The 16,331-nt window shown below is 52.9% G+C and overlaps 7 protein-coding genes across 7 annotated transcripts; 3 read left to right on the top strand and 4 right to left on the bottom strand.

The window, feature by feature from the left end:
• Positions 1-66: 66 nt before the first annotated feature.
• On the top strand, positions 67-361 carry PHACADRAFT_55426 (uncharacterized protein; the record flags this gene model as incomplete). The annotated part of the gene is made up of 2 exons (XM_007389565.1): positions 67-222; positions 278-361. Coding segments are annotated over 2 exons (240 nt in total), but the record flags the coding sequence as incomplete, so codon positions are not given.
• A 521-nt stretch (positions 362-882) lies between these two features.
• PHACADRAFT_61701 (uncharacterized protein) lies at positions 883-1,448 on the top strand (the record flags this gene model as incomplete). The annotated part of the gene is made up of 3 exons (XM_007390923.1): positions 883-982; positions 1,040-1,185; positions 1,239-1,448. Coding segments are annotated over 3 exons (456 nt in total), but the record flags the coding sequence as incomplete, so codon positions are not given.
• Positions 1,449-1,679: 231 nt separating this feature from the next.
• Positions 1,680-3,338, bottom strand: PHACADRAFT_180678 (uncharacterized protein; the record flags this gene model as incomplete). The annotated part of the gene is made up of 5 exons (XM_007390924.1): positions 1,680-2,533; positions 2,590-2,830; positions 2,854-3,068; positions 3,117-3,277; positions 3,335-3,338. The coding sequence occupies 5 exons, from the start codon at positions 3,336-3,338 to the stop codon at positions 2,402-2,404; spliced, it is 753 nt and encodes a 250-aa protein (XP_007390986.1). The 3' UTR covers positions 1,680-2,401.
• Positions 3,339-4,976: 1,638 nt separating this feature from the next.
• On the bottom strand, positions 4,977-8,384 carry PHACADRAFT_204748 (uncharacterized protein). The gene is made up of 9 exons (XM_007390925.1): positions 7,935-8,384; positions 7,017-7,561; positions 6,639-6,965; positions 6,318-6,592; positions 6,067-6,267; positions 5,913-6,005; positions 5,733-5,862; positions 5,628-5,677; positions 4,977-5,574 (listed from the first exon to the last, which is right to left on the bottom strand). The coding sequence occupies exons 1-9, from the start codon at positions 8,290-8,292 to the stop codon at positions 5,388-5,390; spliced, it is 2,166 nt and encodes a 721-aa protein (XP_007390987.1). The 5' UTR covers positions 8,293-8,384; the 3' UTR covers positions 4,977-5,387.
• Positions 8,385-8,647: 263 nt separating this feature from the next.
• On the top strand, positions 8,648-11,207 carry PHACADRAFT_248269 (uncharacterized protein). Its single transcript, XM_007390926.1, has 11 exons — positions 8,648-8,772; positions 8,830-8,881; positions 8,943-8,973; positions 9,029-9,205; positions 9,259-9,289; positions 9,351-9,459; positions 9,507-9,748; positions 9,810-9,914; positions 9,966-10,120; positions 10,179-10,614; positions 10,690-11,207. Exons 1-11 carry the CDS (start codon positions 8,770-8,772, stop codon positions 10,840-10,842), a joined length of 1,494 nt encoding a protein of 497 aa, XP_007390988.1. The 5' UTR covers positions 8,648-8,769; the 3' UTR covers positions 10,843-11,207.
• Positions 11,208-11,576: 369 nt separating this feature from the next.
• On the bottom strand, positions 11,577-14,446 carry PHACADRAFT_83114 (uncharacterized protein; the record flags this gene model as incomplete). The annotated part of the gene is made up of 9 exons (XM_007390927.1): positions 11,577-12,266; positions 12,323-12,563; positions 12,617-13,080; positions 13,129-13,274; positions 13,328-13,541; positions 13,594-13,733; positions 13,785-14,019; positions 14,073-14,230; positions 14,287-14,446. 9 exons carry the CDS (start codon positions 14,444-14,446, stop codon positions 11,577-11,579), a joined length of 2,448 nt encoding a protein of 815 aa, XP_007390989.1.
• A 1,581-nt stretch (positions 14,447-16,027) lies between these two features.
• Positions 16,028-16,306, bottom strand: PHACADRAFT_190756 (uncharacterized protein; the record flags this gene model as incomplete). Its single annotated transcript, XM_007390928.1, has 2 exons — positions 16,028-16,184; positions 16,239-16,306. 2 exons carry the CDS (start codon positions 16,304-16,306, stop codon positions 16,028-16,030), a joined length of 225 nt encoding a protein of 74 aa, XP_007390990.1.
• Between the last annotated feature and the right edge of the window lie 25 nt (positions 16,307-16,331).

The raw sequence follows: 16,331 nt of genomic DNA on the forward strand, positions 1-16,331 counted from the left end.
TACAGATAACGTGTGTAGTCAAATTATTCAGTTCAAGTCTCATCCTCTCATTTATGATACTGCTAGAATATCCACAAAGTCCTTTGGGCGTTAAACCACATCATACGAGAAGATCCCTTGCGTCGGGCAGCCTACGGGTTCACCATTGAAGACACATCCACTCGGCTGTGGTACTGCGATCGTTCGCAGGTTATTGCTAGCGCTTCCTTCGACTTCTTCAAGGTAAATCCCCATGCGTGGTTGTGTTGAGGCTAGATGATCCTGATAAGTTCTCCAGGACCCCAAGTCCATCATCAGATTCTTCCTGGCAGCATTGTATGCTGACAAGACAGCCTTGGGATGGGACCCTACTATTACCCGTGTCTCATGCAGTCGGAAGCAAGATGCAGACCTTGACTGTCAGTACGAAATTACTGTTCACAACGAGGGCCAGACCGCCCTAGTCTATTGTACTGTCAAGCTCCTTTCAGATCTTGCCGCGGACGGTATTATCGGACGTGGAACAAGAGTGTGGTCCGCTTATCTCAAGGGTGGGTCAAAGTCAAACCTCGTGGTCATCAAGGACTACTGGGTCGCTCCGGATCGGCAACGGGAGGCAGACATCGTTCGCGAAATACGCAAAGGGATTGCAAACAAGAGCAAACGAGAGCAAGAGGTATCACGGCACCTCCCCACCATCCACGCAGATGGAGACGTCCTAGTCTTTGGCGAGTCAGACGTCACGCTTTCTCTAGACGATATTCGTCTTGATGATGAAGACATCGAGGTCGATCTTGCAGCCACTCTCGGTCAATCTCGAGAGATAAGAGTTCTACTGCGTACTACAGCAAGGCATCCTCCGCTAATCGCTTCCCTCTGTCTCGGTCCCTCTGTCTCGGCCCCAAAGCCCATTATCGGGTCGTGTTCAACGAACTTGGTCATCCTTTGCACGACGAAAGTGTCTTTGCGACTGCATTTCAGGTGATATGTGATGTCATGGAGTGTAAGTATGACTACCTGTGTGACAATGTTGTTAATCTTAATGAATGTGCATATATAGGTTTGGTCGTCATGCATGACCTTGGTTGGGTTTACCGCGACATCAGCACTGGTAATATCCTGGTGCACGACGGACGCGGCTTGTTAACTGACCTGGAATATGCTCAACATTGGACAACAGCGCACAAGGCTCATACGACACGTACGGTACGTCGTGTCGGTAGATACAGCTATGGCTCGAATATTGATCATAACAACAGCCTGGTACCCGGTATTTTATGTCAGTTGAGGCCAATGCCCACGCATATCTGTTTCGACACAAGGCAGGCAGCGACCCTTCGACGGAGCCTGACGTTCCTGGAGTCCCGCTCTTGGTTGCTATAGGGGCTAAAGCAAGACCGAAGGGTTCATCTACGTCCACTCTTCCTCTTCCTTTTAGGTACCACCCGTTGAACGACTGGGAGTCACTCTTCTGGGTCTCCATGTACACAACGGTTAATAGGGTGGTCGAGCCGACAGAGAACCGACCCCGACAGCCGAGGGAGAAGCTCATGAAGCAGTGCGCGCTCGCTGCCAATCTTTTCGATAATCCTATCAAACGTCGCGAGATGTTCTGCGATGTGGCGACGGAAACGATTGATAAACTCAAAACAATGCTCCGGGACTGCCTTCACGAGGACCTTGTCCCTCTTGGGAATGCTCTAGCTGACATTAGGGTGGGATTGGTCGACACTTACGTGAAGGTGGAGGCGGATTTGAGCAAGCGTCCCGACGGTGGTGAGTCGCTCAGGATCATAGCGCACTCGAACTCCGCGCATTACTATAATATCCGCGATTACTTGGCTACCGAGGACAAACGTAAAATCAATATCGCACGCATCACGAAGGAGCCAGAGGTCAAGGACAAGGATTTAATGGATACTTCCGACTAGGTGGATTATGGACACGAGCAGAGAGCTTCACGTATACTATCTCGCCCTATCGCATTAATTGGAATATCGTTGTGAATAATGTGCAATTTACATCTTGACCTGTTGACGGGCATGTATATGCGAGCCACGTAGATGCATACAGTCGCCGTTGATGCAAGTCGCAGACGGGTTATGACCGGCGCGCCATTAAAAGTCTAGGATGCTCCGCGTCCTTGGTCTGTGACGCAACGGCTACCGACTCAACCGCATCTTCCCGTGCCAGCTTGACACGCTTCGAAAGCTCGTCTGGCCCCGGTGTCCGTTCAAAGGGTGCACGTTTACACCTACTGTACTCTCAGTAGGCGGTATATATATCATTGTTTGCTGGCTCTGCGTAACAACGCACAGCTGGGTACAGCAGTATAAGAGGAGCCTTAATCGAGCGTACCTGGGGCACACTGAGGCTCGAAACCTTCGGCGACGACGAACTCTGCCTTCTTGCTCTTCTCCGCCTACTCCGCAACCTTGGGCACCACTCGGAAAAATGGCTGTGCGACCCAATGTGGCATCGCCTTGAGCCCCGTCGTCTCATGCAAGATGATCAGCTCATCGACAGAGCGACCTTCTGCGGCCCTGGCATCCTGCTGCACAGTACGGGATTAAATTTGAGGCGCCACAGCGAGTTATCATGCAAGCGCACCTGCAGCTGCTCGTCAAACCCCTCGATGAGAGCCTCGTATTGGTCCCATGCTTCATTGTCCCCGAGGTGCTTGATCTGTATTCGTCCCAGAAAGTCGTACAATTCGATCTCACGACCAAGTGCGGGCCGAAGTAGCTTGAACAGATGCCTCTTGACCACGCTGCCCTTCGTCCGCGTCTTCTGTGATTTCACGGTAGCCAGGTACTCGAGCGCAGGCGCGTATGAGGAAGGTGCAGGCAGTCTGATGAGATGCGCGAGGTTGACGGGAGTACAGAGTCAGCGAGCGATGATGATGACGCAGGCGCAGACATGAAGATAGCAGGGTTGTAGAGGTTTCCCTCGACGGATATGACGGCATCAGCGCTTGTTGTGGCGAGACAGGCCTCGATGTCAGAGTGGAACAGGATGTTGCCGTTAGCAGTGACTGGGACAGAGACGGCCTCCTTGACTGCACGGATCTTGTGCAAGCCAGCAATACCCTGGGCCCGTATTAAATGCGGCAGTGGTCGGACTACAGAAGTGCTTACTGTATTGTGACCCCGTTGTTCGCGGGTGCGACCATGGCATGTCAGAATCCAGGCACTCGCGCTCTCGAGTATCTTCACGTGTTCGGCTGTCTTTTCAACAGTTGGGAACACACGGAACTTCGCGGTAACAGAGATTGAGAGATTCTTGTGCAGGTTGTTGACTAAATTGAAGCGTCAATTCACATGCGTTTTCCATGAACCGAGACATTTGTACCTACTCATCTTATGAATGAGATTCTGCAGGTACGAGCAGGTACGAGCCGTAGTGCCCACGCCTTGCAATATCCTGCAGATAGCCTAGGTAGATATTGACGACGTCGCAACGAGCCTCTACAACTTTGATTGCTCTTAAGAGTCAATCAGGATCGTTGGCGGCGAATCAGAAATTAGACAATTACAGGCCTATCTCCGTTCATCCTCTTCGCCGCTTCCGAGGTCGAACATTTCCTGCCTGTATGATGTCCGCTGGCCTTGGGCAAACATCTGAACCTCCTATGAGTACTTTCTTGGAGTTGGTGTGCTGGATACATACCCTTGCGTTCTTCATGAGAGTGCACACTGTATAATCTCTTGAGCTTGATGTAAGCTATGTCCCCTGCGCCGTCCGCAAGACTCAGCTCGCCAGTGCGCCATGTATTTCTCAGTAGTCTTCTCCATGCCTACCTATGTCAATTTAAGCTCTTGCCTCTCAAGCACATTTGGCAACTCACCAGCTCGCTTTGGTCCACCATCGGGCTACAACAAATTTTGGACTGTCTGCGTGAGCGGGTCGCTCGGATTCTGGCTGGTCTACATCGTCGAGAGTGATTGCGGCGCGGCATGGGAGGTCTGGCCTGGTGAGCGAGACAAGCCTTTGACTACGTGGATGATGTATGGCGACTGAATCTTGTAGACTAAAAACTGGTCTTCATATTGTATAACACCGGACATGAGGTCCACTCACAGCCGCATAGTATGCCAGGAGAGCGCCGTACCTTCAAGATACGTTCACGCGACGTAAGTGTATGGCGGAAGAGCGGTCAAGAAGGTGCATTATCTGGATGTACCTCTCCTCCTTGATATCAACACTGTCGGGATTCTCCCTGGCACGACGCGCTATCTCTTCAGTCGGAGCAGTAAACTGCGGAAGAAAGGCTTGCGCCCCGCGATAAGACTAACAGGACAAAAGATCAACCTTGGGTAGAGTGCGGGGAAGTGTACAGTCAAATGACTCAAATTCAGTAGGGGGCTCTACCATGAACGTTGAGCCGTTTGACTTCTCGGCCCTGGCTTGCCATCCAGCTCCATGAAGATGCCACCTGAACATTGGCGTTCAACGCACGCTTCCCTTCAGCATGCAGCGCGCAGCATGTAACACATACGCATCCTCTGCTCCTACTGAGCCTCATCCTCGACGCCCAGTGTCTCTACTGCACGGTCTTTACCTTTGGTTGTGTCATGATGGGTGTCGCTCATGCTTGCTCTCGCATACTTCAGAGAAGATGAGGTGTAACAACGAACGAAAGAGGACGCCTTCGTTTTGCCGCGGGCACGCCTCCTACAGTATACTCCGATGTCACGTGCTTCCGATCAGCAAATCAGGAGACCGCACCCACAAATTTGGCCTCACTTCTGGGCTTACCCGCGACTCTACGAGATTTTTGCTTTCTCCTCCATGACTTATGCGCCGCTTGTTTGCTGTTCGCAGGAATGATTGGGTCACGCCCTTGACCCCTCAGACAGAACTTGAAGGTCGTGATTTCTTCTGCAAAGCCCTCGCGAACGGCTATCGCGTATTCGGTCCCATGGCAAACTTCAACCCGTTCTCGCAGATGGACCTCAACACGAACGACCTCAACATGGTGCGTGTGTCGTGCCATTACCATTGTCGGACACTGCTCTCAATCAGGCAACACAGATGCAGGGAAGACGTCGATTTGCGCCATCTCGAACAGTCCCCAAAGATCAGAGATATCAAAGATCCCACGAGTTCCGCAACGGCATCACACGTGAGGCCGACCTTGCTATCATGCGCAAGCGCGTCGAGAGCTACCATCGCAAGCAGAAGAACGTCGGTCCTCGTCGCAGCCATGCGTCCACACCGCTACTGACCCCGTGTGCCAGCTAATCACCGATATGCTCAAGAGTACACCGAGAACGCTAAAGTGGATGAAGAGGCGTCCGAATACTGATGCAAGTGAGTAGATTGTACGGTATATCCAATGGGAATACGCTGCCTGTACATGACCATAATGCTACGCGTCTTCTTGTCATTCTTGCACCTGGTTGTAGCTAAACATTCCACGCCCTGACCCGCTGCATCCCTTGCTCGAATTCGGCAATAAGGTCCTTGCGTTGTGCCTTTCGAGCTGGAGCCGCGGGTGCAGCGCCCCACAGATCTTGCACAGCGTACGGTAGCTGCGAGGGCGTGCTGCTGTACCCGCGGATGCGGGGGTTGGATCCCGCCCAGTCTCTGATGCTGCTCGCACGCCAATGAGACTACATGGATAACGAAGAGGAGAGGGGACGCACCACTGGCGGATCTTTGCCTCACGCGTGATGAAGTGCGACGCGATGACATCCTACGGCACACCAAAGTAAGTGAAATCCCATTTCAAGCGGAAGGCGAGGACGTACGGCCCAAATGCTCTCTTTGTGCTCGTCGCGCAGCCAGTTGTTGATTGCCCACCGGAGCGTGTGCGTCTGGAGCTCTTTGTTGTGCTCGATGCTCGCGCGGTTCGTCAGAGATGCTTTGCCGCGTCCCGGTCTGGAAAGCGTGAGCGCTTGGAGAAAGAGATAATGAAGCAAGTGGCGGACTCGTTGAACCACGGCAGTTCGACCAAGATCATGCTCTGGATGGACACCAGTATTTGCAAGAGCGTTGACTTCGAGGACCACTGCTCCTCCGGACTACGTTTCATCAGCGCTATTACAGTGCTCGCCCAGATATGCTGATAAAGAAGTGACGCACCGACCAGGCCATGTCCCGAGCAGCGACAGACACACCTTGCCACAGTTGTAAAGATTGGGGTTGAAGCGCACCGAGCCGCCACCGGTCGTGCGGAGGTGCATCAGGGGCGGCTTGTGTGGATACTCGAGCGGGACGAAACAGTCGAACTCGAACAACCCGCCGGCGTAAGGCGTGCCTTCTGGGCCAGCAATCATGATCTTACTACGGGACTCTCAGCAACATCGGGAGCGACGAGCGGCGCGCAGACTCACATCGCGTCGTTCCGCACCTCGTCGACACGCACCCAGATGCCGGTGGGCAGGCTCGTTGCCGTGACCGCGAGCTCCTTGACGAGGTGAAGCCGGTCCTTCGGCGTCCGTGTCGCGTTTGCGGTGCGCTGGAGCTGGTTCGCGTAGTTAAATGTTGCATAGCACCCATCGGGCGCCTGCGGGAATGCGACGTGTGCGAAGGCGAGCCGTTCGCACTCCGCGGTGTATCTGCGCTCGAGCTCGAGTGCGGGGTCATGGCCCTTGCCCTTATTCTTGCCCTTGCTTTTTGTGCTGATAGGGGGGTGACGGCGAGGACTCATCGACGTTATTAGTCGGTGGGGACGGGCCGTTGTTGAGCACCCTCATTGCCCTCTCCAGGTCGTCCTTTGTCGCAATGAATTCACCACACAACGAGAGAGATTGTACAGCATTCTCAATCTCAGCGTCCTCGCCTCCCGATTCAAGAAGCGCAGACGCGCCCGCAAGGAACGCCTCACTTTGCTTCGTGAGCTTCTGGAAGTAGGTGTACAGCGGCTGCGCTTTGACTGATGCGCCATCAGAGGACTCTGCCCACTTGATTTCGCCGTCGCCCCACATCCACTCTTCGAGCCCTCCACTGCTGGCGAGCTCGTACCGTTCGCCGATCAAAACCTGCATGATACCCTTAACACCTGGTATGAAGAGCTGGCAAAGAAATCTTACCTCCAGCGTCAATTCGCAGTCCGCCATTCTGCGCAGCAGTAATAGCATGGCATTGTACAGGTCGCAGCGCGCCGTCCAGTCAGTTAGCGAATCGTTGCGCAGGAGGCCGGCCAGTAGTTCTGGTAGCTGAGAGATCTGCAGCAGCTGCGTAACAGATGGGTGAGGAAGCATGTCGTAAACCTGTGCATCGTCTGCGTAAGGAGCAGGGAGAAGTGAGATGATCGTCTTCAATGCGCGGACGAGGATCTCGTCCCAGTGCGATGCGAGAGCGGTCCGTGTTGAATGCTCTGTAACTGTGGGGGGCATACCTCGGCCACGGCGACCACGGCCTCGGGGGTTGAATAAGGCGTGGTCGTCGTTTTCAGCATAGCCGTACCCATGGTATTCGCCAGTTGAACCTGTAGCATATCCAGTCCCGCCAGGACCCACGGTGCTGACAGCAGATCTGCGACGCTTCGACGCAGCCACTTTCGCTCGGCTGTCTGACATGGCTCGTTCGCCAAGATATTGACGATCAAGGCCACCTAGGGCTTCGAAAAGAGCGACTGCACGTATCTCAGTGCAGCAGCTTATTACTTGACAGTTCTCGTCGCTCTTGCCTCTGCATCCTGGTCTGCAGTTCAGAATCTTGAAGCAGCCGCGGCAATGAACGCTTTGGCAGAATGGACAAGTTGCGTGGAGTAGATTCACAAGACTCATGGGAGGCAGCTGGGCTGAAGAGTAGACGACCTATGATGTTTGCTCGTATCATGACACAAATATATACAGAATGTAAAACTCGCACATATCCACGGGGAGAAGGGACATCTGCCTGGCATTGCGTGCATCTTCGCATACCGGTAAATACGTCCTTGTGTCCCACTAGTCTCTCATTTGGCAAGTTGTCGGAGACGCCGCTTCTGTTACGGCCAGACGAACCGGCACGACTTGCAGAGCCCAACAACTGTTGGCCCGCAGCGACGTCCTCTGCAGCCCATTCCTCTTGTAGCCTCCTTGCAAGTGCCTCGTCAGTCTCAGCAATAGGCACATCTGCAATAGGGACAGGCTCATCCAGCCTACTGGGGCCGGCCTGTGGCGCTTGGTTGTTACTTGCCCACTCCGTTTGTAGCCGCTTAGCTTGTGCCTCGCTTTCCTCTTGCTGCTTGATTTTAGCGAGAATAGCCTCTAGGTCATCGTCATCGCTGTCGACGATTATAACCTCTTCAGGCTGCGCTCGCCGTTTGGGAGACCTTCCATCGGATGCGATGACGGACCAGTGACGACGTTTCCGAGCCATTCTCGACGGTTTGAGTCGCCGTATGACGCGCAGTGGATAATAGCAGGCCAGCCAAGCAGGACAAGGAGGTCAAAAATGTATCGCTGTGGCGGCAAGAGGCAGCGGACGAAGAGGCATAGGCGCCTAGCGCCCCAGATCAGGCAGGCATGGGCGGCTGTCACATGGCCGGCAAAGCGGGGACTGATACTCACTGATGCTTAACCTGAACCTCTCCTCCACCTCTCTCTCTCTTTTTCTCACTCGTTTCACGACCGTCACGTCCTGTGCTCTCGCTGCTTGCCTACTCTGCTACTCGTTTAGGTCTTCGTCTGCATTTTATTTTCTTTCTTGAGCCCTCTACGCGGAGTTTCAGGTTGTTTCAGCGACTGCCAGGCTTATACCACCGCATCGCCAGTGAACCGATTACTGCGTCATCTCTCGCTTTGAATCCGCTCTCACGTCTTCTATACCAACATTTTCGCAATTTAATCTTGAAAAATGGTCCGTTTATCTCTGCTGCTCTGTGTGGCGATCGGCTCATGTGCTTGCATCTCATAGGACTCTCACAACGTAGACCCTGAGGAATTTTATGCGAAACAGGACAGGATAGGTGTGTACCGGTCTTCTCGATGAAGCTTTTCTCAGCGTTCACTATTATCGCCCATACATAGGAAAGGGATCTTTCGGAGAGGTCTACAAAGGGTACACTCTCCCTCATACTCACGGTCAGAACGGCTTACGGAGTATCTTTGCGCAGCTACGATAAACGCACCCAGAAGACGGTTGCCATTAAGATCATCGATCTTGAGAGTGCCGAAGACGAGATCGAGGATATTCAGCAAGAGATCCAAATCTTGTCGCAGCTCGACTCACCGTATGTCACTAAGTACCACGGATCCTACTTGAAGGGATCGCAGCTCTGGATCGTCATGGAGTGCGCGATATTTGCTTCCGTGTCCGATGTGCCCGGACTGACAGGATTTGTAGATATTGCTCTGGCGGGTCATGCTCGGATTTGGTGCGCGATTGCTTTCTTCTTTGAAATCGGGGCCAGTACTCATTTCGATCGGCCCCTTTAGATGAAGCCTGGAGTATTCCGCGAAGAGTACATCGCCATTATTGTGAGGGAGCTTCTCAAGGGTCTTGAATACTTGCACTCTGAGGGAAAGCTGCACCGAGACATCAAGGGTACGTTCACTGCCGTCACCTCGGCTCGTCTACTGATATGCGTACAGCCGCGAATATTCTGCTTTCTGCCAATGGCGACGTGAAGCTCGCCGACTTTGGTGTCTCCGGTCAGCTATCTGGTACTCTATCTGCAAAAAAGAACACATTCGTAGGAACGCCCTACTGGATGTCTCCGGAGGTTATCAAGCAAAGCGGATATGATCACAAAGCCGATATTTGGTCTTTGGGTATCACTGCTATTGAACTTGCCAGAGGCGAACCGCCATACGCGGAGTTGCATCCAATGAAGGTCCGTGATACCATTATGGAGAGTTTCAACTTCACTAAACTCTGCCGGCATACACGAACAGGTTCTCTTCCTGATACCCAAAAACCCACCTCCTACGTTAGAAGGGCCTTTCTCTAAGACTTTCCGAGACTTCGTTTCCTTCTGCTTGCAGCGCGACCCGAAGGATGTGAGTTTACTGCCAGCACAAGACTGACTACGGACTTAAATGTTCCTGTAGCGTCCTTCTGCAAGGGATCTACTCAAGCACAAGTTCGTGCGTATGGCTAAGAAGACAAACTACCTGACGGAGCTCATTGAGCGCCATGAACGCTGGCGAGCTGAAGGTGGTGACCGAATTGAAGAAGAAGACCGCCGGAATCCAATGGAGGAAACGTACGCACACACCCGCTTGATCCTTCATGTGCTATCCTATTCACATCTGTTCATCCAGCAACTCTGTTGATTCTGACGATCTCTGGGACTTCGGCACTGTCCGTCACTCCGCTACCGTCGGGCGCGCGAAGCCCAACCCAGTGCAAGTGTCAGGTCCACCTTTGACATGGGAGAATAACGGCTCGATGCGCTCAGACGGGTCCTCGAGCTCGGGCAGACATTCATTTGGGCATCGCGCTCGCCTGCAGACTCCTGGTAAGGGCGAGCTTCCGCCGATTCCGCCTCCGGCACCTTCTACGCCGAAGGCTAAGCATGGTCTCAACCAAGGTACCGTCCGCCAGATCGTGAATGGCCATGGTATCGCCAGGGAGCTATCGGACGAGTACGGCGAAGATTATGAAGACCAGGACGAACATGAGGGGCCGCCACCTTCTGATGACGACCTTCCCGATACCACCATGCTCGATTCTGTCGTTCTTCCCGCTATCGCATCAGTATGTTACCTTCCCTATCATGTTTTCTCCAATTGGCTTGCTGACGTGGCCGGCCCTTTCCCCCTTTCCATGCAGCTCTTCCCCCGCGTCTCTACACAGGAGGCCCGTGTCGCCCTCAGCGCCCTCCAGCGCGCCTTCACCGATGCCGAACGTATCATCCCCGGTGTGACCCTCGAGCTTGTGAACGAGATAGTTGACTCCGTTGAGCATGTCGACGAAGACCGCTAAAGCGACCCTCGACCAGCTAATGCTCGACGTGTATATCAGGCCCCTCCGCAGCGCTACATCCCTCTAGTATCTTTTTCTTGAGTATCTATTTTCCCATGCACACTCAGGCTCTGAACCGGACATACCACTCCAGCCGCTAATTCCCTCCGTTTACCCATCTGCCCAGTCATCCACATCTTTCCATTGCGACCCCTACTTATGTAGCATCGCACATCCAGATTCAGGCTTCGCATGTATCACTACTACACAGATGTATACCTCGCCCACTCGTGGTAGCCTACCTGCAACCCACTCATCAATGTGTCTGTCTGTCCTGTCTGTCCCGCCGCTGTTATTGTATACCTCCGCAGGCATATTATAGTACAGCTAATCCAAAGTTACACATATCGAGGTCCGAAAGCGTGCTATGAGTCCGCGGTGGCCGTCGTCTGTTTCTTTTTTGTGCCATCTCCTGTGCGTTTCTTCTTCTTGACCCTGGTGACTGTGATGGGGGCAGGCGCGGCTGCCTCTTCTGCTACCGCAGGCGTGGGTGCAGACTCCCATTCTGGCGCTCCTGCGGTAGTCCCGTGGCCGTTCGCAGGTGGCGTCTGCGACTTTCGTGCGAAATCTGGCATCTCGCCGACCTTGTCGACGACGAAGGTCTGCGGCGTAGTCGCCCGCGGCGTGCTCCGTAAGCTCGGTAGACGCGAATTTGCTTTGCGGACAAGAATGAGCCACATGTGTATCGGTTTGGGTCATGAGAGAAGGCTCACCTGACGACTGCGGCAGTGGCGGGAGGTCGTCGAGTCGCACGACAGGGATAGAGTCAACATCTTCCTCCTTTGGTCGCGATGGCCGGTCATCTGCAAGATAGAAAGGGTCGTCGCGGAGGCGTTCGAGTCTCTCGGCCTTGCGCTAGCATCCCTATCAGCACGCAATCGAAGAGAGAACAGCCCGAATGCACTCACTCGCTCTCGTTCAGCCTTCTCCTCTTCTGTCTCTTCCACATCAGGCGTCAAGACATCGCCCTGTATCTTCCCGTCTTCCTTTCTCTTCTTCTTCTTCGTCTTCGGCCCTGTCGTAGCCTCCTTGCCCTTGCCTTTCTTACTTTTCTTCACCTTCAGCACAGCCATGCTATCTTCCTCCTCTGCTTCAACCGCGCTCTCCTCCGCCGGCGGTGGCACGATCCAGGCGTTAAGGTCGAGGCCATCGGGTACCGAAACATGTTCTTGCGCACTCACAGCGACGGGGTTGAGCTCGTACGCGCTGAAGAGCGGGCGCGTCAGGTACAGGCTCTTCGGGAAGCGCGGGTCCACAGGCGTGTCTTCTATCCCGAACGTCGAGGATCCGGCCTCGCTGTAGCCAATGCCGTTAGTCTCAGGCTTAGGCTGAAACATCGAGATGTCTGCCCGGACGAAAATCAGCAGTTGCAAAAAGTTCGCAGCCTGGGTGATCCGATGCCGTGTTAGCCACAAACCGGGAGAGGCAAAACGTCACGCACTCGCTCTTGCACCTCAATGTCTGCATTGGCTGCAAACTCGGCGACGCGCTCGACCATCGTCTCTGCGACCCCTCTGACATTCGGCAATTCCTCGTCATTCCACTGCTCAGCCAAATCAGCGCACCACGCCCCAAAAACCTTAACTGCAGCCTGCAGGTATACCGCAATCGTCTCAGGAGCAAGCTTGTGGACTTCCGGCCGGAGCAGAGTGTCTAAGAGTTTCTGCGGTTCGGCCAGCTCGCTAAGCAACGGTTGAGTTTATACCTCAGAGTGGCAGCCTAGAAGGAGACACACCTGCAGTGTTCTCCGCAGATCCACGCCGCAGCCCAGAGCGCCTCAGCACAGCAGCCTTCTTCGTCGACATTTGCGAGGAAGGTCTCGTCGCGCAGTAGTTTGACCATCAATTGTACCGAGTATCCCCGAGCGGCACGTACGCGAGCTGTAACATCCATGAGCTTGTCACGAATTTGTGCGCCAACGTCAGCGTTTGCCACGTATGCGAGGTCGACGAGCACCGAGAGGTACCATTCGAAGTCGGCGATGTAGCCGTACGTGTCTTGTGAGCAAAGCGATAGTATACGCTGAGCAAGAATGAGCCTGTAGGCAGGGTTCTGCGAAGGAGAGCCGACACTGTTGACCGATGCAGGTGGTGCGGTATGCTGGACAAGTGATTGAGCAGCAGACGGAAGTGCATTGTCGGTGCGGACAAGATGTGATAGTAATTGCTGTACAATCGATTGCAGGTTGTCTCTGTTTGCCTAAAGAGGGATCAGTGACCAGTGGCAGACTATGAAGAAGCTAAATACCATAGCGGACACGAGATCGAGAGCTCGCATGCGGATACTTATGTCGGGGTCATTGACACTAGACATAATCATTCCTTGGTATTCGGCGACTAGATGTGGATGGGTTGGCACAATCTTCGTCATAGCCAACAGAGCGATGTACTTCACTGAAGCAAGGTGCACTCAGCATATTGCCACCGCTAAGATAGGAGGTGCTTACAATTCTGATCATCGTCCTGTAGGAAATTTGCAAGCTTCGTCACGCATGTTCTAGCAAGTGAATGCCCTGATAACCCCTGCAGCATACCACCTATTATACAAGTATGGACGCATTCATACAGTAACGAAATCGCAGGTGTCGTCGATATGAGTTCAGTAATTGGAGGTAGAAGCTTCTTGACGAGCCGTGGCTCGTGCGGAGTGAGCGTACCGAACTGAAGTATAATATCAATGCCGCGCTGTCTTAGCCCCAGAAAAATCACTTACGAGCTTAATGATTTTGATTAGCATCCAGTTATTTGATGACGTCGTTAGTAGATGGAATAGCTGGGGAGCTAGTGATAGGTAGTCTTTGGGGTTCCGACGCGCAAGCTCGCAGATAACATTCACAGCTGCAGAGACGACGGCTACATGGAGTGTTAGATAAGAAACCAGTAGGTAACGAAAGAGAAATATACCTGGGTCTGAATCGTCCAGGCGCTCCTTGAGGCGTGTCATGGCTTGCTGCGTCAGCTCAGGGTATTTGTCGAGTACTTTGAAAAGCCCAATCACGGCACGCTTGCGAATATGAGCCCTAGAGTGCGTCAGCATCTTGATGACATCCGGTCCCAAATCCCGAGCTAGGTCTGGTGTGACGATGTGCGAGAAGCCATTGAGAGTGACGGCAACGTCTTCGGGTTTTGAAGCAAAATCCTAGATGTCCCAATGAAGCGAGAGGAAGGGATCACATCCACAACGCGACGTACCTTCTTGAGTAGATTCGTCGTGAGCATTAGGACGTCCGTATCCTGACTGAAGGATTGTACCGCGGCTAGGTACCCAACTGTCTTGAGATGATTTTTGGAAGAAGACATGACTTCAACTACATGGAAGGAAGCCCAACTCATGTCGTAGCCAAGCATGTCTAGCTAACCCTGGCTTTAATTCGAGCGCAAAGCATAAAAGCGTCAATCTGCGTACGAACATATGTGAGTTTGAGGGCTGCTCCAGCCTTCAGCTCCATGTCCTTGCCCCTAATCTCCCGACGTATCTCCTCGACTGCCTGGGCAATGAACTTGGCTTCATCCTTCTTGTTTGCGCGTAAACCACGGATGAGGTCTTGGAGTGTCCGTTCCCACATATCTTCGCCCGACAGTGCAGCCTCCTGCACCTACCTCCAAAGACGAGGAGAGCTCTGTATTGTTGTCCACAAGCCGCAAGTCGCGTGCAGCGGCGTGCACGACGGGTGCAAGGTGTCAAGTGGGTGCAGGAATAAACTGCAGTCCCGGACGCTCCTGCGCCGCTTGCGCGAATAAGCGCGCGGCGTGCATCATTTCTGGCTACCGCCAGTCTTCGGTCCCTCATCCACTTTAGAATCGCCACGCCCTGGACGGTGGACCAAAACACTGATATTCGCATGTCGCGGAACACCGTCACCTCATCCTTCCGCTCGAGCCTCATAACGCTTGCGTCCCCTCCCTCACCACAGGCTCTGCATGCCAGCACTCGCGTACATCAAGTTTCGCGGCATCTGTCTGTTACAGGGACTCGATCCACAGGGTGGTAAGCATGGTTTTTTTCTTGAAGAAACCCAGTCAAAATTGGGAAAACAAGAACCAATTGTTCCCCGGTTGTACATTGGGGTAGATTGGTGCATAAATTGGTGCAAAACCGGCTGAAAGAGGCTGAAACGCAACAAAACTAGTGAAAAAGGAAGGTTTGTCTCCAAGTTTTCTCAAATGAAAACCGGTTAAACACAGGTTCTTGTTTGCCTAGCTTTTGGCTGGTTATGCAAGCAAAAAAACTGCACTTACCACCTAGTGCTCCCGGATCGCATCGGCCTGTACACGCGTTAGGTTTTAAACGCCCAGGACCCCAAAAGGAGGGTGCAGCGTCTCTCCTTGGCCCTCGAGATAAGTAGATCAGAAGATACAGTAAATACATGACTGTACTTCCGGATTTTTGCTGACTGAAAAGAGGGAGGTGTAGATAATAGGTCTAGACATTGATATTGCCATGTAGAAGTGTACTCATCTTCTGGTAATAGTAAGGATAATTTGAGGTGACATCATAGACTTGTCTGCAGCCTGCCTTTACTGAAGCCATGTGAAACAAGTCCTGCTATGTTCACAGGAGCTGCGCGGCTTGAGTCCATATACCTTAAGGCAAGCATGCAGTATATCAGATCAGGTGAGCAAATCTGTGAAAGATGCTCTATATTGATAGGGATGTCCTTTTCATGCATGTGAGAAGACCTCAGTAAACTAAGAGGAATCTGGAATCCACAGTATGTTCACCCATTTCTCCTCAGATGACAGTGCAAGCACTGGCTTCCTGGGCACTGCTTGCTGTATGTCTAGCAAGACGACGGCAACAGGAGCCTAATTTTTTTTTCTGCTTGTTTATAAAGGCCCGTAGAACTACTGCTACATGAGGGCCTGTACTATAGCCAAAACAGGGTCCGTGCTGGTTCACCTGGTCGACCTAATGTCTGGGGGCACAGAGGAATTCGCAGAACCGCGCCAGATGGCCCTGGCCTCGCATGAGCACCGAGCCAGTCGATAGACTCTACCACACCAAACGTTAAATCTACCTCTAATGGATCCCCTCACCCATGCCCTTACCTAACCAAAGCACAAAATTTATCATGGTGACCCCCGTTAAGTATGGTCACCAGTGGTCGGACAGTTATACCCCAGCCGTCCTATGACAATTTACACAGTTACCTGTGCTCCTTATCAACCTGATTGCCCCAGTCATCCTTGTCTGCAGGCGGATCTTCGGCGTCAGAAAACGCCTCGAAAGTTTGTCCTACAGGTTTGTATTTGCCCCTGTAGCCAAAATCTCGAGCTAGTGCCTCTTCCTCATCCACTGGGAGGCTTTCGTTGCAGTTGAAAATTATGCGGTATCGGGACACCACATACTTTGCATACCACTGATTGAATTTCCATTTGGCTTGGTCCGAGTTGAGATATGACTGTTGCCATTTCCCCGGATCCATTGGTATGTCCCCTGGTCTAAGGAGA

This window comes from Phanerochaete carnosa (genome assembly GCF_000300595.1).
Source record: "Phanerochaete carnosa HHB-10118-sp unplaced genomic scaffold PHACAscaffold_1, whole genome shotgun sequence".
Taxonomy (NCBI): domain Eukaryota; kingdom Fungi; phylum Basidiomycota; class Agaricomycetes; order Polyporales; family Phanerochaetaceae; genus Phanerochaete; species Phanerochaete carnosa.

Bases quoted from the DNA above. Each gene is read 5' to 3' on its own strand.
- PHACADRAFT_204748 (XM_007390925.1), bottom strand. From the start codon at position 8,292: ATGGCTCGGAAACGTCGTCACTGGTCCGTCATCGCATCCGATGGAAGG. The intron at 5,678-5,732 runs GTACGTCCTCGC...GGTGTGCCGTAG, and splicing joins ACAAAGAGAGCATTTGGGCC to GATGTCATCGCGTCGCACTT. The intron at 5,575-5,627 runs GTGCGTCCCCTC...GCGTGCGAGCAG, and splicing joins GAGGCAAAGATCCGCCAGTG to CATCAGAGACTGGGCGGGAT.
- PHACADRAFT_248269 (XM_007390926.1), top strand. The intron at 9,206-9,258 runs GTGCGCGATATT...CAGGATTTGTAG, and splicing joins CAGCTCTGGATCGTCATGGA to ATATTGCTCTGGCGGGTCAT. The intron at 10,615-10,689 runs GTATGTTACCTT...CTTTCCATGCAG, and splicing joins TTCTTCCCGCTATCGCATCA to CTCTTCCCCCGCGTCTCTAC.